A 23751-nucleotide genomic window follows, 5' to 3' on the forward strand; every position below is an offset into this window, starting at 1 on the left:
ACAGCCAGAGAGCCACACCTGGACTCTGTGTCCATTCCAGGATGTGCAAATGGCTGGTGCCAAGGACACAAAGGACAAAGACTGAGGGACTGACCCAGATTAGGAGAATGAGGAGGCCTGACGACTCAATGCAATGTGATCCTGGATGGGATCGTGGACCAGAAAAAGGGCATCATTACAGGACAACTGTAATGATCAACAGATCTTAGTTAACAGTCTCTGTTTTGGTGTTAATTTCCTATTTTTTTAATGTTTATTTTTGAGAGAGAGAGCATGAGCAGGGGAGGGGCAAAGAGAGAGAGAGAGAGAGAGAGAGAGAGAGACAGAAGATTCAAAGTGGGCGCTGTGCTGTCAGCACAGAACCTGATGCAAGGCTCAAACCCATGAACTGCGAGATCATGACCTGAGCCAAAGTCGGATGCTTAACCAACTGATACACCCAGGTACCCTAATTTCCTGTTTTTAATAATTATACTGTTGTTGGGGTGCCGGGTGGCTTGGTTGGTTAAGCATCTGACTCTTGATCTCAACCCAGGTCTTGATCTCAGGGGTTGTGAGTTCAGGTCCCACGTTGGGGTCTGTGCTGGACATGAAGCCGACTTAAAAAAAAAGAAAAAAGAAAAAAAATCATACTGTTGTAAAAGATGAACATATGAGGAAGCTGGGTGAACCGTATTAAGCATTCTTTGTACTATTGTAAAAAGCAACTTTGTTGAGGTATATAATTTACATGCTATAAAATTCACCCATTTTAAATGTACAATTCAACTTCTGGTATATTTGCTCAGTTGTGCAGAGCATCACCATGATCTGGTTTTAGAGCAATTTCATCACCCCAGTAAGTCCCAGCCCCAGGCCACCACTGATCTGTTTCTGTCTTTGCTGGTTTGCCTTTTCTGGACATTTCACATAAAGGGATTCATTCCTATATTCCTATGATACGTGGTCTTTTGTGTCTGCTACAACTTGGCGTGTTTTTGAGATCTTTGTTCTCTTTTCACAAATGTAAAATTATATCGAAACGAAAAGCCAGAAAAGAACAAAAAAATAAAGATGAATCACCACCCTTTCCAGCATGGGAGGGACTAACATACTACCAAGTAAGTGGCTAGTCTCAAGAGATGGGCTCAGAGGCTTGGCATTGGTCTCTGTTGCTGACAGGCTGGACGTTCAGCAGTAACAGAGCTAGAGCAGCCTCGGTGAGTCAGAGCCATGCTGCTGGCATCATGCAGAGCACCGTACCTCCCCTCCTTGCGCACCACCCCCCACCCCCCCGCCACCATAGCTAGTCCATTCAAAAGTTTCCCAGCACAGGAGGTTTCCACCTGACCAATGGAAGGTTTCTACAACAAGCAAGGGTGTCCACTCTGATTGAAGATCAAGGCCAGGGAAATGACCAGGCAGAGCTGTGAACCCAGCCATCCCACTGTGAGCTGGGCCTGGGGCCAGGACTCCATTTACTGTGTACCCACTTTTACTCCCCTGAGTCCTGATGACACTTGACTTCCTCAGGTATCAAAGGCACCTGTGTTCAAGGGCAATCCTAAAGCAACGCCAGGTATTCCTCTTCCTGGGGTATGTACAGTTCTCTGAGTAAATGGCTGGAGGCCCCTCTGGGAAGGAACAGGACAACCATTACTGCACTCCTCACAGCGATGTGGGAGAGGCCTCCCTCATGAGATCCGGTCTCTCCTCTGGACAAGGGGTTCTGAGCCTGAGAATTGCCTCATGTCTGGGAACTGGGTAATGTTTTGTGACTTCATCTTGGGGCAGCTTCCCTCAGCCATTGGGCCAACAATCCCTTGAGTCCTTCCAGTTGTATAAAGGAAGCCAACCCCTGTCAGCTGCCCAGCCATTTGCCTCTGGCCACACCATGATCCATTCATAGCTCCTTAGCTCTCTGTGAGTCTGGTCCTCCCTCCTGGCCTCTGAAAGGCCTGAGCTACCGCCTGGTCCTATTGCTGTGGGATCCTCTATATCCCATTGCTATCAGGGAGCCCGGTTCTGTTACAACATCTTCTTCTGTCAGTTTGGGCCCCAGAGGAATGGCCACCCAGCTTCTCAACAATGTGGTGCCTCTTTCTTTTTGGTAGATGGAGGTCCTCTGGGTCCCTTTGTGGAACATACTTGGCTGGTGGGCATATTTGGCTGTCACAAATATAGAATTACGTCCACTCTAACACACAGAACTTAAGAAAAGTGTCTTACTGCACAGCCAAGTATCAAAAAGAAGAAATGGCATTGGGTTTGGGGGGAGATAGAACTAACAGAGATTTTGATTTTTTTTTTTTTTACTAAGAATCAAGGACCCCCTTGATCCTCCAGCTCTGAGAGTAACATGACACAGCGATGGGAATATCTGCAGCTCTTGACCTCAAAGATGACAGCAGTGGTTGGGCTCTGCCCCCCATTATAGAGAAACTCAGTATGGAACCAGGGGTAACTGGCTGGCTCAGTCGGTTGAGCATCCGACTTCAGCTCAGGTCATGATCTCATGGTTGGTGAGTTTGAGTTTGAGCCCCACATTGGGCTCACTGCTGTCAGTGCCAAGCCTGCTTCAGATCCTCTGTCCCCGTTCTCTCTGCCCCTCCCTCAGTCACACTCTCTCTCAAAAATGAGTATTAAAAAAAAAAAGGCAACTAAACAGGACCTGGAGAATTGCTCTGAGGGTGAGTCTAAGGGTTTCGAGTGAAACCTTTAAACTGCTAAGGACCTAGAGTATCCCTGAGTTATCTGGTCCACCTCCCTCCATTAGACACAAGGGCAGGGCTGGGTCCCAGAGAGGGGAGAGGCTGGTGGTCCCGAGTCCTACCCTCCTACCCATCATCACTGAGATAAACCAAAACAGACGTCCCTTCTCCCTCCACCGAAGGAAAGGGGAAAATTGCCAAAGGAAATCAGCCACCAAAGAAGTCATGTCCGGGTCCACTTCCTACCTCCCACACTGTGGGTGCAGCCACGTGAAGCCAAATGCACAGGCGGTTTCCATACTAGCAAAATACTTTTATTACTTTATAATGATAAAAGAAGGAGAGTAAAGATTTCTTTTTGGTGTATACCAGAGTTAAGGGCAGTAGGAGGATAGGGGGATTAACAGGATTTTTATGTACTTTGATGACAATAGAAAGTTAACAATATCGAATGTTTGCCATAAAACTTATCATAGCTCCCCCAAAACACATATATAAAGGATCATAGTTTTAAAATCTATAAAAGTAAAAAATATACAGTCAGAAACTCTAACGCTTATTTCCTCTTTAATATAAAATTGTAAACATTTATTTACACAAAGCAAATGTGTATAACAAAGTCCGAGCACCCTTTTCTTGTGAGTCATGGCTCCTGGAAGAGGGGATTTGCCTTGAAGCGGAGTCTCCCCCCTTGACTACCCAAAAACCAGATTCATAAATAAAGCCATGGGCAGCTCCCTGGGGGGGGGGAACCCCAAGCATCACATTTTATTGCTCCGACACTGCAGCGAGAAGCCTGCTGTCTGTCCGGCGGCCCGAGGGCTAAGGCAGGGGCAGCCCTCCCCGGGAGGGGACAGAGGTGAGCGGCCAGGGGGAGAGCAGGAGAGGAACAAGGACTCATCACCAGCCTGCAGCCCGCTATTTTTTGGTTGAAAACCCACTGAAGTCCCCCTCTTCCCCTTTAGATTGGGGAACTCACTCAGAGGGTGGAGTCTTCACTGGCTTTAGGATTCGTTCCCTTCTTTGAGAGCTAGATTCAGTACGAGGAAGGCAGGGAGGGCGTTTAAACGGGAAATGGCCCAGACACCACCCAAGGTGGCAAATGGCTATTAGGGAAGAGGATCTGAGGGTCCAACTACCCCCATGAAAGGCACTGCTGGTGCAAAATAATTACCCATGTGTGTGCAACCATTCATCCCCTCAAAGCCACTCGGGCTGCCCACGTGGATCTCTTCCTTGGCTTAACTCTTTACATATGACACTCCTTGAATCACCCACTTTGAGACTCCAGGGAAATAAAAATGGGGTTGCGGTTTCTCCAGGGACCACTCTACATGGAAGCCACTCTCTTCAGTGTCCTATTTTCTCTCCAACACTCTGTTTAGAAGGGTTTCGCCCTGCACTTACCATTTTGCTTTCGTTCTAACCGAAGTGCTCTCTCCATCTTTGTTTCCAGAAACAGCCCACGGGGAATACTCTGTTCTGCTGACTCTTAGCTTAGCCAAAGTCCATTAATTCACAGACCTTCAAAGAGAAATCCACTCCAGTCTTTAGAAAGGATGTATTAGTGTTATAAAGTCATTCTCTTCAAAAAGTGCACGTCATCTGACGAGGGAGAGAGGCAGAAGTGGTGAAACAGTGGAGTTCTCACCTGCGGCTCGGCCTGTAGCCTCCCTGCCCAACAGTGCACACCTCTTTCCCTTCTTCCCCCAAACCTTTGCTTTCTGGGGAGGGGACACCAGCCCCACTACTACAATGCTAGGGCTCCCTAAGGAATCGTAATGACTTTCCCCTCCAGTCTAGTAACCTGTGGCCTTAAAGAGGTTTTCCATTTGTGCTGGAGAGAGAAGGGGAGGCAGAGAGGTCATGGGAACTGCAGATGGGGTGAAGGAAAGACGTCTGTGCACAGCAATGATCACCTTCCTGACGCATTAAATACAAGTTTTGAGAGAAACTGAAGAACAGGGGGAGGGTTTACAACAAAAGGGGACACAGGAATCCCAAATAATCCATCTCGGCATTTAGCCTGGGGGTGGCCTGGGGTCCTGGAAGCACAGCATTCTGGGGGGAGGAGGAGGAGCGCGGCTGGAGTGACCACATCTGTGTCACTAGTTCTGCTATCTCGCGGCATCCTGTTCCTTTTTGGCACATGCAGTCACAGCCTGTACTGACGGAAATGATTGCCCGGGGACCCTCCCTTTCCCCTGAAAGCGGACAAAGAGCAGGAATAAAAAGGGCTCTTAACCAAAGGAAACCCTAGGTTTCCAATGCCACTTAAAATCAATTTAAACCACCACCTATCCTAATCTGTCTTAAAATCTTAAAAAAAAAAATTAATCTTTTCTATGCTACAAATTGCAAATAGTTCTGCTATATAAAGTTGCAACAAAACCTGTCCCCAACACTGGGGAAAGAGGAGAAATCTTGGATTAAGTCAACACAATGGCAGAGATTTTTATGAGCCTGCCATCGTGGGGTTTCACCATTCTTACTGTTGGTTTTTTGGTCATTTGGATAGAAAACCACTCATAGAACCCTATCCTGCTGTCCCAACACCAGGCAACAAAGCCAGCAGATGGGCTGGGGCCAGCCCGACGGGCCACAACTGCTGGCTAGGAGCTGTGCACCCGGCAGACCCTGGCCTGGCCAGGCCAGGCCTCCACCCTGGGGCTCTGGCTCCACCCACCCAGCTCCCCAGGCCTCGGGCTTTTGGTCCAATGTAGTTGCTCTTTCTTGAATCTGAGAATAAAAATACAGGCTGTGTGAACATTTGAGACCACCACAAATCCTCCAGTTACTGAGGCCCTAACAGGTCATCCAGATCGTTCATCCACTCTTCCGAAGTCCTGTTCTTCAGCAGGGAATCGATCAGGTCAGCATCTCCGGCCATGCTGGCCAGCCCACTGCCACCCGGCTGCCCGCTGTAGGCGAAGGGCAGCTCCTGGCCCGCGGTCCGCACGGGATAGGCCTGAGTGCAGTGTAGTCCTGCCCGGCTGCTCATTGATGGCGCAGGGCTCTGGCTGAAGGCCCCCAGCTCGGGTGCGGCCGGGCTCAGGCCCGGCAAGCCCTGCTGCGGGGCTCCCTGGGGAGGTGCTGGGGCAGGGGCTCCGGTCCTCTGCTGCGCACTCACAGGGGGCAGCATGGACCCTGCCGCGGCTGCCGAGCTCATGGGGGCCATGGGCCTGCTGGGCATCGCCTGGGAGAACTGCGGGCTGGACATCTTCAGGTGAGCCTGCTGCATGTGGAAGCTGGAGGCTGCCGTGAAAGGGCTCACGGTGTTGTTCCCTGGGGTCTGGCCACTCAAGTTCGGCATTCCCTGATGCTGCCACGAGGGGTTCTGGCTTCCCATGGCAGCGGACACCCTTGGGACCTGTGGCTTTGTTAAACCAGAGTTCAGGGTACCCTTATTGTGCTGCTGGGGGAGGCCGGAGCTTCCCAGAGAGTTCTGCCCATAGGCAGCGGAGACCGAGGTGCTCTGGCCCACGCCAGTCTGCCGTGGAATGTGGGCATGTCCGTTGGTGGCCTGTGGTGGGGGCTGGCCAACTATCTGGGTTATGCCGGAGGCCAGGCCATAGAGACTGCTCTGTGGCAGGCTCTGGGAGCCAGTGAACTGAGCCACACCCCGGTCCTGCTGGCCTGAGTTTGAGGGGAGAGAGGAAACTGAAGTGTGTCCAGGACCCATTGACATCAAATTCCCGGCCTGAGGAAACGCTCGAGAACAGCCGGGGTTTGATGCACCCAAGTTGTTCATGCCAGGCACAGCAGCAGAGGACCCTGGAAGACAGAAAAAAGTCAGTCAATCAAGCTGGCATTTCCTGGACTGCCGCTGCGGAGACATCTTTAGGACCCAAGATGCAGCTGTTATTCTCTGGCATGAAAGGCAAAATTCAGAACACTGGACATCTTATCGTCCATGGAATCTCAAAGACGACAGCCTGGGAGTCAAAAGGGAAGCAGGTTTCCCACAGGATGGAATGGAGGCCAGTCTGGAGCAATGAGGAATTCAAGACAGGCTCAGAGGAAGGGGCAAACACCCCAGGGCGGCAGAAGCCAGGAGACTCGATGATTTAACCTTCCAAAGCCCACCCTATTTCTGCTCTGTGGGAGGTCCATGCCGGCCCTGGGGACTTCCAGACAGATCCAGCCCAGGGTCTGCCTTCAGGAGGCAAAGGCTCCATGTGGTGTAACAGGGTTACAACAACAGCTGGGCAACAGGCCATGTGAGTGCAGGGGTCTGAAGGGTCAATGCCTGGGAAGATTTGGGGAGGGCTTCAGAGAGATGGTGACAAACACACTGGCTTTTTTATTTTTTTTTTTCAACGTTTATTTATTTTTGGGACAGAGAGAGACAGAGCATGAACAGGGGAGGGGCAGAGAGAGAGGGAGACACAGAATCGGAAACAGGCTCCAGGCTCTGAGCCATCAGCCCAGAGCCCGACGCGGGGCTCGAACTCACGGACCGCGAGATCGTGACCTGGCTGAAGTCGGATGCTTAACCGACTGCACCACCCAGGCGCCCCCACACTGGCTTTTTTAAAAGGGCTGAAGAAACTTCCTCTTGGGGCACCTGGGGCGCTCAGTCGGTTAAGGGTCCGACTCTGGCTCAGGTCATGATCTCATGTTTCGTGAGTCTGTGCCCCGTGTTGGGCTCTGTGCTGACAGCTCAGAGCCTGGAACCTGCTTCAGATTCTGTCTCTCTCTCTCTCTCTCTTTCTCCTCCGCTCGTGCATGCTCTCTCTCAGAAATAAAGAAACATTAAAAAAAAATTAAAAATAAATAAATAAATAAAAGGGTTGAAGTTTAGCAATTTCACCGTTTGGAGAAAGAGTATCCTAGACAGAGAAGAGAGTGTGTGCAACGGCATAAATTTACGAGAGGCGGTCTGTGTGGGGAGCTCCATGGCCAGAGTGCAGGGAGGGTATCCCACTGGCTAGAGATAAGGCTGGAGAGATAGCCGTGGCCAGACTCAGAAGAGCTGTGGCTGCCATGTGGAGGACACAGTTGCAAAGTCCCAGGGTAAGTGGACCGCAACAGTGGTTTGGGGGCTGGGTGGGGGCTGCTCAAATCAATCAGGGGAGGGGTGTACCAGCTATGGCACCATGGGAGTGAAAGAGGGAGAGTGTGAGATCCTGTTCTTGACACCACTGAACAACAAGGGGGCTGAGGGAGGGACTGAAAGCAGCAGATGCTGACTGATCAGTGGCGGGCACTGCATGGGGGAGACGGCCGGGAACAGGACAGAGAGGTCCTGTCCTCAGGGAACCTGCTGTTTGGGGCTCTGTCTTTTTTTTTTTTTTTTTTTTAACATTTATTTATTTTTGTTTTTTTTTTTTATTTTATTATTTTTTTTTTTTTCAACGTTTATTTATTTTTGGGACAGAGAGAGACAGAGCATGAACGGGGGAGGGGCAGAGAGAGAGGGAGACACAGAATTGGAAACAGGCTCCAGGCTCTGAGCCATCAGCCCAGAGCCTGACGCGGGGCTCGAACTCACGGAGCGCGAGATCGTGACCTGGCTGAAGTCGGACGCTTAACCGACTGCGCCACCCAGGCGCCCCATTTATTTATTTTTGAGACAGAGAGAGACAGAGTATGAACGGGGGAGGGGCAGAGAGAGAGGGAGACACAGAATTGGAAACAGGCTCCAGGCTCTGAGCCATCAGCCCAGAGCCCGACGCGGGGCTCGAACTCACGGACCGCGAGATCGTGACCTGGCCGAAGTCGGACGCTTAACCGACTGCGCCACCCAGGCGCCCCTGGGGCTCTGTCTTAAGCAATGGATGCACAGTGACAACACTCACCAAATGGGTTTCTGTGGGTCGGGGGTGTACTATTCAGGGGCTGGCCATGACTGAGCTCTTTGTTCCTCCTCTCCCTCTCTCCACCAGCACTTAAGAACTAGGCTGAGGGACAGAGGAGGGTGGAAACAGTCTGCTTTGCTCCCGCTGACAGCCCAGAACCATGTGAGATGCGATGAAGGCAGGAAGGCTGGCTGAGGCCCAGGCTCCTGAGAAGCCCGCAGACTTCAGCTCCACGGTCTGGTCAGCACACACATAAAACTCCACCTAGGCTCCTAGTCAGGACACAGCCATGGGGCGCCTAGGTGGCTCAGTCGGTTAACCGACTGACTTTGGCTCAGGTCATGATCTCGCAGTTCATGAGGTTGAACCCCGCGTCAGGCTCTGTGCTGACAGTTCAGAGCCGGGAGCCTGCTTGATTCTGTGTTTCTCTCTCTCTCTGCCCCTCCCCCACTCATGCTCTATTTCTCTCTCTCACTCAAAAGTAAACAAACATTAAAAAAAAAAATTAAGGAGCACACAGCTGTGCTCAGCTTTCCCTGGGACACTTTAGAGTGAGAGTCGTTGACCAAAAAAGGGACAGGTTTTAAAGATAGGCCAAGAAGAGCTAGAAAGGCAGGTGCAACCAGGTTTTACTGCTTCTGTCAACTGGCGTATCTATGAGTTTCTGCAGTGAGGCCTGAACAAGGGCAGTCAGGTTCCCTTGCACATCTGAGCTGCATCAGCCAAGACCTCAGAGTGTTTCCTGCCCCTCTGTGGTCAACTGTCGGCAGCTGATGCTGCCGTCTGGGACACCGAAGTGAGCGGACAGGAAGAGAGAGCAGAAGCAAAAGGCCACACAAACTACACTTAGTCTCTCCTTATCTGGAAAATAAGAGCATCATTTTTTTGAAGGCACATAACGGCAGGAGCAAAGAACCTTCTTAAGAATTACAGAACCCATTTCCTGTTGATAAGCTAGCCTCCAGCTAGAAATGATTATGCTTCAAAAGACCGTGCAGCCAGAGTACTGACCAAGGTGGTCTGCCTCTGTGACCCTCTCCTCCTAGCCTGCAAGGGAACTAGAAAGCCAGGCTCCATAGGCAGACCAAGGTTTACATAAGCAAGTCTATTTAGCCCCCAGCATATAGCATGGCAGACAGCAAGAAGCCAGCATGAGTGGAACGGACCACCTGCTCTGTCCTGTGCCTGCCTCCCCTGCCCGACTCTGCCGCTTCAGACATCCCCTCACCTGTGAACTGTCCAACCTGCTGTGGGAAGGTGCTCTGGGTTGGGTCTTGGTACTGGGGAGGTGGGCGCGTGAGGTGGCGCTGAAACTGCTGTTTCTCCTAGAAAATGCCAAGAACAACAGAACAGTACAATAAGACCCACATGGAACAGAAACAACAGTTACATCAGAGAAAAGTAAACTGCTATGGTTTGTTTCTCACAGATGGGTTCCTGTGAAGGTAACGCTCATGGTTTCATTTGGGGGATTTTTAATAAATTGTAGGAAACAGAAGGACGGGGCAGATCTAAGGAGCAATGATTAAAAAAAAAAAAAGTGGCGTATCAGTTTAAAAAAATGTGGGGAGGGCAGATCGGGGAAATGCAAATCAAAGCCACGATGATCTACCTCTTCACACCCACAAGGATGGCCAGGATCAAAAAGACAAGTACGGCAAAGATGCAGAGAAACTGGCACCCTCACACGCCACTGTGGGAACGTGAAATGGTATGGCTGCTCTGGAGAACCGTCTGGCAAGTCCTCACAAGGTTACACATAACAGCCACCATATGCCCTGGCAATTCCACCCGTACGTACACACTAAAGAGAACTGAAAACTTATGCCCATAAACACGGAAAACAAACCAAATGTCTATCAACCGATGAATGGATAAATCAAATGGAGCTTTTCCAAACGACAGAATATGATCCAGCCATAAAGCAGAGGCGAACGCTGCCACAGGCCACAACATGGGTGATGACTTTTATTGGGCAGGCAGTTTCTTTTTAGGGGGTGAAAACTGACGAAGTCGACTGTGGTGATGGTTGCATACCTGTGTGGATATACTAAAAACCACCGAACTGTACACTTTAAGTGGGTGGATTATATGTCACGCGAACCATATCCCAATAAAGCTGTTATCTTAAAAAACGGCAGAATGGGGGGGCGCCTGGGTGGCACAGTCGGTTAAGCGTCCGACTTCAGCCAGGTCACGATCTCGCGGTCCGTGAGTTCGAGCCCCGTGTCAGGCTCTGGGCTGATGGCTCAGAGCCTGGAGCCTGTTTCCGATTCTGTGTCTCCCTCTCTCTCTGCCCCTCCCCCGTTCATACTCTGTCTCTCTCTGTCCCAAAAATAAATAAACGTTAAAAAAAAAAAAATGGCAGAATGGAACACCTAGGTGGCTCAGTCGGTTGAGCGTCAGACTTTGGCTCAGGTCATGATCTTCGCATTGGGCTCTGCACTGACAGTACAGAGTCAGCTTGGGATTCTCTCTCTGCTACCCCTCTGCTTGCTCAAAAATAAACAAACTTTAAAAATAAATAAATATATGTAATAAATACAAATATTATATACATGTGGCAGAACTGAGGCAGTGATGTGGGCTTCAAAGTCATCCTCAATCACCTTCATCTTCTGGGTAGATGGTTTTTCTGTTAGGACTTTGAAGATGTAATTTAAAATCCTGAGAACTCTTGTAACCTTGGTGACCAAGCGGGTGAACTGTAGGACTTGGAAAGAGATTGTTGGGCCTGATTCTAGAACTCTAGGACCTCAGGGACATTTTCATTTCCCTCTGTTGTATTCTGGCTTCTGACAAACTCTGTATTTACAACAAAGCTGGGACCCACAGTGAACTGGCAGACCAGTGAGCTCGGTGCTGTGGCAGTTGTAGACAAGGGACGTGGAAAAATGTCCCTAACGAAGTTTTAGCTAGAGATTTGCCTTCACTGATCACCAAGTGACATTAAAGCTACTTCTGAAACAGGCCACCATTGTCTGAGAAATGCCACACTCCTGGAAAGGGCTTTAAGATGGCAAACGACATGCAAATGAGCGCGCATGCACACATCGGAGTGGAGCACGCCTGTGTGCACACAGAAACATGCTGAAGCTGAGCGCGCGCGCGCACACACACACACACACACACACACACACACACACACACACAATGGAGCTAGCAGCCGCGGCAGTGACTGGGGAGGCAGGGGAGAGTGGGGGTGCTGGGGGGTCACCTTCCACCTCCCACTTTACCTGTTCCGCCAGAAGTTGCTGCTGCCTTTGTAAGAACTGCTGTTGCTGCAGGTGCTTCTGTTGCTGCTCCCTCTGTTTCTGTTGGTCCAAGAGCAACTGGTGCTGCTTCATTACTGCTGCCTGCTGCTGGCTACTGAGATAGGGGGTGCTGCTGTGAGTGCTGGCCCCAGACGCAGCTGGTGGCTGGCTCCCCACGCTGGCAGCCTGGGCTGGCACAGGGACACCGGGCGGGTTCTGCTCCTGTCAACACAGGTAAGAGGGCCTCAAGTCAGGGAGACATGGTGAAGTCTGTGAGCCCCCAATCAGGGCAGACGAGCTGTGCCCGGTGAGGGCCTGGCTCCAGGTTCTCTCTTGAAGCCTCTGCTTCATTCCAGGCCAGGCCAGAGACCAAAAGAGCTAACACCTGGGCATCCAGCCACAGCGGTGAACAGTCAGCCACTAGCTGCCTGTCAGCTCTGCGGCTCCTACGGTTCACCAGCGGCAAAGGTGTGATTTTACATTTAAGCTCATATTTGCATGCTTTAGTTCCAGAAGGCAAATGGAGCCTCTAAATGCTCACTTTCTGGAAAGTGTGAGTACAGATGGGTTGCTGGAGGAATGCCCTGAGGGACTATGATTGATGGAGATGCCATGTTCCAAGTGTACAAACCTTGGGTCCCCAGTGGTGGGATGGTCCCTGAACTGCCTGAAATTGTATCATGTGTCCATTTGTGTATGGCATTTTCCTGAGAAGAGACTGCTTGGCTTTTGTCAGATGTTCACACTCAAAAAATACTAAGTGTCAATGAAAACTTTAATAAATATTCTCAATTATATGGACCAAAAGTGAGAGTCATGTCAAAGGCTATATATACAATATTATCCTGTCATGACTTTTAATTTAAAAGGGGAAAATTTAACTAAAAATGGGAAAAAGGTAAAAGGCAAAGATCATTTAAGCAAGTTCAACTTTTTGAGCTCCTTTCTAGTCCTTGTATGTCTATACATTTAATCTTTACAAGAATCTAACCTTAGAGCAGACAGCTCCTGAGGTAATATCCTCACCCCACGCACCAGAAGGTTATGGGCCAGAAGGTTTGTGAGGCCCTAAGTGCTACTGAAGTGGCAGTTACCACCATTTTTTTTTTTTTTAAGTTTATTTATTTTGAGAGAGAAAGAGAGAGAGAGGCAGAGACAGAAAGAAAGAATCCCAAGCAGGCTCTACATTGTCTGCATGGAGCCCAATGTGGGACTCAATGTCACAAACCGTGAGACCATGACCTGAGCCGAGATCAAGAGTTGGACACTTAAACCGACTGAGTCACACAGGCGCCCCTGATTTTTTTTAAGGATGCTTTTAGTGGCTATGTAGCAGTTTACTGGCTGAAATAAGTGTAAGTATCAACATTTACACATGTACTCTCCTGCTGACTGTTGAGAAATGCTTAAACAGCTTCCCAGTTTTTGGCTATAAGAAATAATGATGCAATGAGTATCTTCTATATAACTTTCCTATTTTTTTTTTAAGGGATGATTTCTTGCAGAGGTATCATGTGTTAATGCTTATTAATACTTTTATGGCTAATGAAAAATACTGGGACATGTGGGTGTCTCAGTTAAGCATCCAACATTTTTTTTGTTTGTTTTTGAGAGAGAGACAGCAAGAGCAAGCGGGGAAGGCACAGAGAGAAGAGAGGGGGAACAGAGGATCTGAAGCAGGCTCTATGCTGTCAGCACAGAGTCCGATGTGGGGCTTGAACTCCTGAACCGTGAGATCATGACCTGAGCCAAAGTCGGGACGCTCAACCAACTGAGCCACCCAGGTACCCGATGCATCGGACTCTTGATCTCAGCTCAGGTTGTGATCTCAGGGTCAAGAGCTCAAGCCCTGCATTGAGCGCAATGCTGGGCATGAAGCCTACTTATAAGGGAAAAAAAAAATTATATAATGAATTCATATATATATATATATATATATATATATATATATATATGAATATGACACCAAATTACTTCCCACAAGCATTGTGCCCATTTACACACCCTCACCAGTACAGGAGCATCAATTTCCTCATTATTATTACCAGCACTGGATTTTTTAATTTTTAAAATTTTACAAATACACAAAGGTACCCACAAGGGTATTCACTGCAGCCTTGCCTATAACCAGGAGACGATGAAGTACACCAAAACAAAGGGCACGTGCCATGGGCCACAACTGTTGTCACACAAGTGTTAACAAGTATCAAGGAATCTACACATGTAGACGAGGAAGACAGTCTGGGACATACTGTGGAGTGAGGAAAGCAACTGTGCTCTACTCTATCTTGGAGGAAGTCAAGGAATGACCCATAGCCAGGGGAAAGTTGCCAGGGAAGAGACATTTTAGAACATACTTGAACAGGAGTAGAAATGCAAATGACGACCATGATAAAACTGGTACTTGATCATTCTCCACCCTACAGAGCTATGTGACTCTGCTAGGCTTGAGCGTCACGACTAAATAGATGCAGTTTAGATGTGCTGGGGAACAGCTCTCTCTCACCTTACTAAATCTTAAGGTACTTTGAACACAGAAATCTGAAAAGTGGTTTAAAAAAAAAACAACAGGGGAGCCTGGGTGGCTCAGTCAGCTGAGTGTCAGACTCTTGAGATCGGTTCAGGTCATGACTCACAGTTGTGGGATTGAGCCCCACATAGGGCTCTGTGCTGATGGCACAGAGCCTGCCTGGGATTCTCTCTCTCCCTGTCTCTCTCTCTGCCCCTCCCCTGCTCACTCTCTCTCAAATAAACAAACTAAAAAAAAAAAAAAAAAAAAAAAAAGGCAAAGCCTCTAAGGAGCACATTAAATGTGATCGTGATCTTTATCTGCAAAATACAGCCATAAATGACTTACTTTAAGTTGTGTGGCATGCAAGAGACACTAGACAAAGTACAGTGTCAAATGTATGGAAATTTGAAACCAAGTTATACTAGGGATTTTACCCGATTTTCATTTATTCAGAATCAACCCTGGTTTGCCTGACTTCCACTCTCCAGAGACCCGAAGGATGACCGTGGCTGCTCCCTCCCACCCTCTTTGTCCCAACCACCGGAGACCTAGTGACCATAGGGATGCAGAGTGACAGCGAGGGAAGCCACGTGCTCACCTGGCTAGGGGGAACCAGTGATCGGAAGGGCATATTTCCTGGCTTTGGTTTCATCAGAAACAAGGAATTCTGCTCGTTGCTCAGATGAGGCAGCTGCTGGGGAAGATAAGCCATGAGGGCTGTCTTGCTCTGGCTGGACGCAGGGCCACCTTGCCCACAGTCTGCTTTGTAATGAGAAAGGGGTTTGGTGTTGCCATAGTCCAGCACCGACCCTTGGTTAGTCACGGCATTCTGATTCAAGTTACTTGGCGGCTGGTGACTCAGCAGGTTCACATGGCTGGGCTGGAGGTAGGGGCCTCCGGGCCGAGGGGAGCTCTTGTTCACACTGGGCATCATGAGCAGTTTGGAGTTGGTGAAGTCTTGCTTGTAGCCAGGAGGGCTGGCGGGCTTCTCCATGGGATAAGGGACGTTTAAGGGGCTGTGGGAGGGACCTGTCTGCTGCCACGTGGACATCTGCCCTGGGGCCGGTGCAGGGGTGGCCTGCTGCGGGTTCTGGAGCATCTGCTCCCGTTTCTGCTTCGCAGCGATCTGCTGGAGCTGGTGAGCAGAGGATAGCTCTGAGGCCCCTCCTGGGCCCTGGCTGGGCAACACCACACTGGAGAGGGCTCTTTGTGCATTCTGGGCCTGGGCTGATGCCGGCATCAGGTTGGGACTGGGATTGTCTGCCCCGGGCTGACCAGAGGTGTGGAATAGAGGCTGAGCGCCCCCGAGGCTGGGTGAATCTGTGCTCACAGGGCCGGCTGAAGGCCCCATAAAGGTCTGTCCTGCAGACCCTGCCCTCACTTGTGGAGAGCCTAACTGTTCTTGTTCAAAGGCTGCTGGGGAGAATTCTGTCTTAATATTAATGTCCTGTGCCAAGGGGGTCTGCGTGGCGGAACCAGAACACTCTGGGTCCTTCTTTTCTTCAAAGTCCTCATTAAACAGATCCTTCATGTCTTCATCGGGCACTGACCTGTTCAGCTCCTCGATGAGCTCCTTCCACTCTTGCTCGTTAAGGTTGAGGTCAGGCATGAGGTTGCTTTGAGATATGGAGCCTCCAGCCCCCGCGATCATGCAAGGCAGGTCATCGACGGGCTCCTGCTTCAGTTCTTTATTCAGGCTCAGAGGAAATGGCTCACCAGGGTTGCTGCCTCCATTCAAGTGGAGGCTGGAGTCTGCCAGACACTTCTTACTGATGGAGTCAAGCCCCAGTGAGTGCTTCCCACTGGCCTGCAGGGCCTCTGCGCCAGGCTTGTCAGGCTGCCCCAGGGGAGAGGCTGGAGGCAAGCCATTGGAAGCGACAGCTACTCCCAGAGGGGCCTCTCGGCGGGTCTTCTTGTGTCCAGGAAAGAGGTCTCCGTAGCCATTCTGTTGCTCACCATTCTGAGGGGGGGTGGTGCTATCAAGATTTCTCTTCACTGTGTCATGAAGATGCTGCAAAACATGGACAAGAGTGACTCAATACACAATGCCATGGGTGAGCCCCCCCCCCCCCACCTCTGCCGCCACTTTGAATGGTGACTTAAATCTGGGGCCCAGGTCCCTGTAGTGTGCTCCTGTTGATTCTCTCATCCAATTTACACCCCCCGCTCCTGGGAACACAGCCCCGCTTCCCCTCTGGGTCTGCCTCTCCTCCTCCTAGGTCCCATGGCTTTGCCTGAGTCAGGAGGACTGGCTCAGCTCCAGGAAAACAGCCTAGCTTCAGTCAGTACATCAGTCCCTGGACTTCTGCAGCCCTCTCTTTTTGAAGGATACAAGCCTGATACTGCCCACAGCCACCTAGTCTGAGGGTGTACCCAAGACTGGAGTCAATGAGAAAGAACAGAAGATACCTGTATGTGCTTGAGGGCATCACACCTAAGTTCTAGATCTAGTTGCATGTGAGACCACCCATGCCCATGGACTTTTCACTTAGAGGAACCGATAAAACTCCTACTGCTTTAAGCTGAAGGAGCCATGGCTGCTTTACAGGCTCTTTCTCAGGCCTTGGTGGGGGGTGTTGCACGGGCCACTTTTCACGCCCCACCCTGCCTTTCAAGGAGCCATTGCCTGCCTCTACCCCTTCTCCCCATGCAGGGCTGCTCCCTTACATCCCCACTCACCTCCCTGCCAACCCTAAGCATCTTCCAATCCCCCATGCCCCGTCACCAGCTCCCACAAAGCCCACCACTTCTTACCAAGACTATTCCTTTGAACACAGCCAGTCTGTCTTGCACTGTTATTCTTGCCTCCCCCACCCCTGATACCATTCCCCTCAACTAAATTTGTTCAGTAAATCCTATTAATGGTCTACCTTGTGCCAGGGACAAATGTTGTGTGGATATCAAGACAAACGAGGTGGTTACCATGGTCTTCGTGGGCTTCCAGTCTTCTAGAACATGGGACATATGTATAAAGACATGGCTACGGAATAAGACAAATGTCCCATACAAGCAACAGGGCAAAAAGCACCCTGAGATGAGAGTTCAGGAGCAGGAGTTTCATGAAGAGAACATAATAATGTGAGTGGGGAGAAAGAACATGGTATCTTTCTGCTATTTCCCCAGCCTTGTTTTCAACTGTTAGGACATGACTCTGACTCTTCTGTTACCAGAGGTGCCTACTACACCAAGCCTCTAAACACAGTGCTGCTCCTTTCCTATGTTTACTTCTGTTATGTTTTTGTCCTTCACCATCTGCCAGCCCCTATTCCATCCCTCCTTCCCTCCCACTGACCCTAAGCACCTACACTGTGCTATTTGCAAAGTTCCAAATAATAGCTTTCATTATTATCTTTAAATAGGTTTCAGAGGATCCATGGCATGCAGCGCTCTGTGCTGTTGTCCTCTGGCTACAGAGAAGGGCTGCACTGACCCACCACAGCAGCCCTTGGAGCCTGAGTGCGTGAGCGCTCTGACCAGAGGGTCCTGCCCAAGGCAACTCCCTGGGCACCACCAGCTCACAGCAGCAAACTACATCCTAGATACAAATGCACAGTGAGCAAGAAAACAGGGAGAGTTACTTTCTCAATCCAGAGCCCCAATTCCAATGCTCCCATTCCTTTTGAATCCCCACTTCCAAGACTTTCCTGTTTCTTTACTGTTAAAGCTGACTGCACAGTGCGCTATATATCCTGGCTGAGTCCATATTTCTCTAAATCCGTATCTAGGGGCGCCCGGGTGGTTCAGTCAGTTAAGCATCCAACTCTGGCTCAGGTCATGATCTCATGGTTCTTTGGGTTCGAGCTCCACATCGGGCTCTGTGCTGACAGCTCAGAATCTGGAGCCTGCTTCAGATTCTGTGTCTCCCTCTCTCTGTTCCTCCCCTGCTTGCACTTTCTCTGTCTCTCTCTCAAAAGTAAATAAATTTAAAAAAAGATTAATAAATCCATATCTGGGTACACAAGTTAGCTCAGAAAAACTAACAAATAATAAATAAAAGGAACTGTAGGGCAGAGGTGTAAGTAAAACGTGATCTTAGGACCCGACAACAGGACGTCTGCTTTACTTTCATGCCAGTTCTTCTGCTTCCTACTGCCACCTAGGGGTGGAAGGGGGGAAGGGGACCAGGCTCTTACAATGGACCCTTTCTCTCTCTATAAGATCTGAAAAGTTTATAAGATCTGAAAAGTTTCCTTTGGGGAAGGTAAATTCATAACCATTTAATCGGTCACAAGGAAATCAAAATGAGTTGTTGACTTTTTTTGCATTTTTATTCTATTATTTTCTTTTTGGAAAATCATTTGTTTCTCAGCATCAGCTTTGTGCTGTCTGTAAACCTGGGAGCTCAGTTTTCCATTTTCCAAAGGGGGAAGATGGAAACCTAAGAGGTCAGGGCACTTGATGAGTCAGCTGGTTGTCCCAGATTAGAAACAGAATCCTTCTTTGCCCTAACAATTATAAAAACTACCACTCCCTCTTTCAATATCCACATGCAAACAGCTGCAGTCAAGTTCCAAAGTAACAACTCAATTTTGCAATGCCATTACTTTTAGCCAAAGGAAACACCGGGCCATTTTCTCAATTGCTCACAAAATGTAACTGGAATGATGTAGGCGGGGTGGAGAGTGTGGAATGTGGTGGCCCTGGCAGATTTTTAAGCCTTGAACGTTTGCAGGAGTGCCTGATATGTGCAGGACACTGTAGAGGAAGATGAAGATGAAAAAAACATGGAGACTAATCTCCAGGAATTTACAACAAAGATGGGAAAACAGCCTGAACAGATTATAAATTACATAAGAACAAACACAAAGCTATAAAGCACACAACCGGCTGCCATGTATGAACACACATGCTTGCTCTCAGCATGTCTGGTACTTCTGAGTGCTAAGCTCAGAGGTACCTGTCATAACTACCAAATGGTCTTAGGTACATAGGGTTCCAGGAGGATCTAGTCCTGGGATAACTCCATCTGGTGTTCTTTCTTCTGCAAGGGGGTTTTGTTAAAGGACACCACACACCTGATGGTAAGCTGGAGGCTGTGCATGCTCACCCAGTCCTTCTCCCACAAAGCGCCTTGCAGGCCTGGCTCCCACCTCAGCCTCTACCACCCACCATCTTCTGCTCCAGGAGAGTGGCCCCGGATAGCAACGCTGCTCTGAGTCAAGCTGGAGTACCCGTACCCTGTGGACACCAAATCAGTATCCTATCATCTCCGTTCACCCTATCTGGAGGCGCCAGACTTACAGCACAGTCCCTCACCTGGTCTCAAGAGACTTCCACCATCTGCCACTGAAATTCCGGATGCCCTTTTTGGTCAAACTAACCAAACACCTATAATCTTCCATGGAGCTAACAAACAGATGTGGGGTGGTTCTTTCATCCACATTCCTTACACACAGGCAGCCACCAGTGCTTTCTGACCCTTCTCACTGGGCATTTGCTCTTCCTCCACCTCTCTCCTGGGTCATCCTTCTATCAGCCAACCACCACCCACCCCCACCAGAGAGTCAGGACCCTGACCCGCTGCAACATGGCTTCCACCATCTGGGGAGCTGACTGGATATTGAATGGGGGGTGTGGGTTAGAAGGGAGAATTTAGGGCTGCTTTCCCGGAGGCGAGCAATCATGTTGATGCTGTCAAACACAGTCTACATTTTCAGTGTTTTCCTCCATCATCTGCCTGTTAATAATTCCCTGCATCTTTAAAGTTCTCCTTTCTTGGTCCGCCTGGGTGGCTCAGTTGGTTAAGCGTGTGACTCCATTTCGGCTCAGTTATGATCTCATGGTTTATGGGCTCGACCCCATCGTCGGGCTCTATGCTGACAGCACAAAGCCTGCTTGGGATTCTCTCTCTCCCCCTCTCTCTGCCCCTCCCCTGCTCACACACTCTCTCTCTCTCTCAAAATAAATAAACATTAAAAAAAAAAAGTTCTCTTTCCTTGTAGTTCTTTACCACATTATCTTGCTTTCTCTTCTACTTTTCTGGTTGTTTCTTCTAGTCTTTTTTGAGGTAGGTCTCCCCTTTAAACGAGTATGGGTTCTCTCTCTTCTTTTCACTCTGCACACACTGAGTGATCTTATTCACCCCCATATCTTCAAATCCCTATGGCTGAACATCACACTCAGAATAAACCCAACTGCCAGGGATCAAGTGCTGATCTATCAGCGTTTGCCCCCATCCAACCTCCTTTCACGTGTTCCACCCTTATCCCCATTGTACAGCACGCCTGAGTCACACCAGCCTTCTTCTAGTTCCTCAAAGGTGCCCCCTCCTTCCTGCCTCAGGGCCTTTGCACTTGTTCTTCTCTCTTCCTAAAACACTTCTTCTCCCTGATCTCCCTAGGGGTGGCTTAGCTCATAATTTGGGTCCCTTATCTCCTCAAAGTCATTCTCCCAATCATTCTCCATCCTAACTCCTTGTTAATTCCTCCACTGGAGGCACTCACATGAATGCACCTAGCTTCCCCTATTAGAATGAAAAGCAGAGACCCAGTACCTAGAACAGTGCCTGGCACTCAATAAATATTTGTGAATGAATGTGCTCTCTCATCCCCCATGTCTACAGAGCTCCACACTCCTGTTTGTCCAATCACCTACTTGGTATGTAGGGTGTACCACAGCTAACTCAGGCTTAATCTGTCCAAACCTGAAGCAGCTTCTCCTCAGTCCTGTTTTCCTTTCTCTGCTCCTGTCTGATAATGTCACTACCATCCACCTAGTCACATAAACCAGAGCCAGAGAGCTGGTCTAGCCCTTCCTTCTTTACTCCTCGCATCCAGTCGGTCCCTGCGTCCTACTGAGCCCACCACCTTAGTTTTGGTTCTTTGGATCTACACACTTCTCTCCATTCACTAAAACCAACTTCTGATGCTTGAATCATTTTAAGCTAGTCCTGTTGCAATCTCCACCCTCATCCATGTTGCGCCCTATGGTTAGAGGGAGTGCACCAAAGGGCAAATCTGACCCCATCACCATCCTCCTGCAAGTTCTTCAATGGCACCCTGTTAAGGGTTCATTGGCCCTCAGGTCTTTGTAACCCAGAGCGTGGCTCCACTGACCTTCCGGCTCTGGCACTAGTGTCACTCCCCATCAACTTCCTAACCACACCCATGCTGTATGCCAGCCAGTGGTGCACCTTGCTGGAACACCTCAATCCATGTCAGGTAGCAACTTTGGTAATGCACTAATCTGAGCCAAGTGCCAGAGGGACAAGTCATTACCTCCGTGGTGGCCTTGCTGACCACTCAGCACCTGTGCTTAACTCCTCATGGTGTCAGAATCTCACTCAACCTGCAAATGCACCCTGAGGAGGAGAATCACTGTTCCTGCTATACAGCAGATGGAAGTCAGGTTACACAAGGCTTCCCACGACATGAGCATTCGTAGATCATGGGGAGGATCTGCTGCCATCCTCAATCCTCCTGGCCCTGCCTCCCTCCTGATCAGACTGGGGCAGGCCCAAAGTAACTCTGCTTCCACCTATGAAGCTGAGTGAGGAGTCTGGTGTGAAACACAAGCAGCAGGGAGTGAGTCAGAGCTTCAAACTGTAAGAACACCACCCCTATGCCAAGCACAAAGAATCCCATCAAGCTGCTGTTACCAGAAAAACGGGCTGTGCCATGATGGTCTCTCCCTCCCTTCCTCTTTCTCTCTCTCTCCCTCTCTCTGTCTCTCACGTGCGTGTGCATGCATGCACACACACACGGGCATAAATGATTCTTTGTAAAATACTTTATTTATTTTAAATGTTTATGTTTGAGAGAGACAGGGTGAGACTGCACAGGCGGGGAAGGGGCAGAGAGAGAGGGAGACAGAAGATCCAAAGTGGGCTTGCCAACATCGGAGAGCGTGATGTGGGGCTCAAACCCACAGACCTCGAAATCATGACCCGAGCCAAAGTCAGACGCTCAACCAACTGAGCCACACAGGTGCCCCACTGCTTCATAAAATATTAAAAAAAGAAAAATATCACAGAACCACAGAATCTGCTACTAAAGATTCCACTTTTAAGATACTATTGGTCTTAATAGGTCAGAATTGTAATTTATTTTTTTATTTTTTTAATGTTTATTTTTATTTTCAGAGAGAGAGAGAGAGAGAGAGAGAGAGAGAGAGAGAGAGGGAGAGAGTCAGAGAAAGAGGGAGACACACAGAATCCAAAGCAGGCTGCAGGCTCCAGGCTCTGAGCTGTCAGCACAGAGCCCGACATGGGGCTCAAACTCACAAACCATGAGATCATGACCTGAGCTGAAGTCAGACACTTAGCCGACTGAGCCACCCAGGCAACCCTGAATTGTCAGTAATTCAGAAGTATGGTGAGTACTAAAGAGATCTGTAAGCACTCCTCCTTGCCACTGAATCCACCTACAAAGACATACTGAAAATAGCAAGTTCTAAGAAATGCATTTTCCAGAAAACTTTATACTTTGGGATCCAGACATTTTTACCATCATTTTTAAAATTTTTTATCTTAACAAATTACAGGTTCATGTATCTACTAAAAAAAAAAAGAAAGAAAAAAAAAGAATTAGAGTTCACAAGAAATTGGAAAGAGAGTACAGAGAGGTCCTGTGTATCCTTCACCCAGTTTCCCCCAATGGTTCCCCTACACAGTACTCACCAAGATCCTACTATGTGCCAGACGCTGCCCTATACAAGTTGAGCATAAAATAATGGCCAATTCAGATATGCACAAGGTTTTTACTACACTACACTCTGACAAGGCATTAGGCACTGGGGATAAAAAAAAAAAAAAAAACTTCCCACTCCTACCAGCTGGGATGTGATGATGAAGCTATGGAGGCAGCAGGATGAACTATTATGGGAGGAAGGAGAAGGGCACTTGAGTTAGGTACTGAAAGAACAAAGAAATAGGAGGAAGGCATACCAGGCTGAGAGGCAAAGGCAAGGATACACAAATGAGCACTGAGTAGGAGTGGACAGAAGGAGGCAAGCAGAAAAAATGAGTAGTAGTTTAATGTTGCTTAAGTGTAAATGGCACAACAGGAAGTGCTGAAAGAGAGAGGCTGTGAATGGACTGTGATGGCCCCAAAATGTTATTTACTAATGTGAAATTTCAAAAAAAGACACAAAACTAGAGAGAACAGTATACTGAACCCTCATTATGCTCCTCACCCAACTTAAACAACTATTAGTATTTGGCCATTTTGTTGCATTTCTACCTCCCTATTCCCCCCCTCCCCATCCCTGAAACTGGGTTATTTAAGAAACAAATCTTGGGCACAGTATCATTCAATCCACAAATACTTCAGTAGGCATCTTTAAAAGGTAAAATCTCTTAAAAATATACATGTGTGTATAACATCACAATACTGTTACCACACCTAAAACATTAATAATTATTACCACCACCTCAAAGACATTAGGATGGCTACTATGCAAAACAAAACAAACAAAACAAAACAAAACAAAACAAAAAACAAAAAAGCCCACCAAATGTTGGAGGGGGCTGTGGAGAAACTGGAACCCTTATGCAC

At 48.8% G+C, this 23751-nt stretch overlaps 1 protein-coding gene across 2 annotated transcripts in view; it reads right to left on the reverse strand.

The window, feature by feature from the left end:
• Positions 1–2982: 2982 nt before the first annotated feature.
• Positions 2983–23751, reverse strand: part of MAML1 (mastermind like transcriptional coactivator 1) — a 43729-nt gene continuing 22960 nt past the window's right edge. For both annotated transcript variants that reach the window (XM_047859574.1, XM_047859583.1), the window contains exons 2-5: positions 14856–16268; positions 11728–11967; positions 9720–9816; positions 2983–6464 (exon numbers count right to left, since the gene is read on the reverse strand). In XM_047859574.1, the coding sequence (XP_047715530.1) occupies positions 5485–6464; positions 9720–9816; positions 11728–11967; positions 14856–16268 (2730 nt within the window). In that variant the 3' untranslated portion in view covers positions 2983–5484. The remainder of the gene's footprint in view (positions 6465–9719; positions 9817–11727; positions 11968–14855; positions 16269–23751) is intronic.

This window comes from Prionailurus viverrinus, chromosome A1 (genome assembly GCF_022837055.1).
Source record: "Prionailurus viverrinus isolate Anna chromosome A1, UM_Priviv_1.0, whole genome shotgun sequence".
NCBI lineage: Eukaryota > Metazoa > Chordata > Mammalia > Carnivora > Felidae > Prionailurus > Prionailurus viverrinus.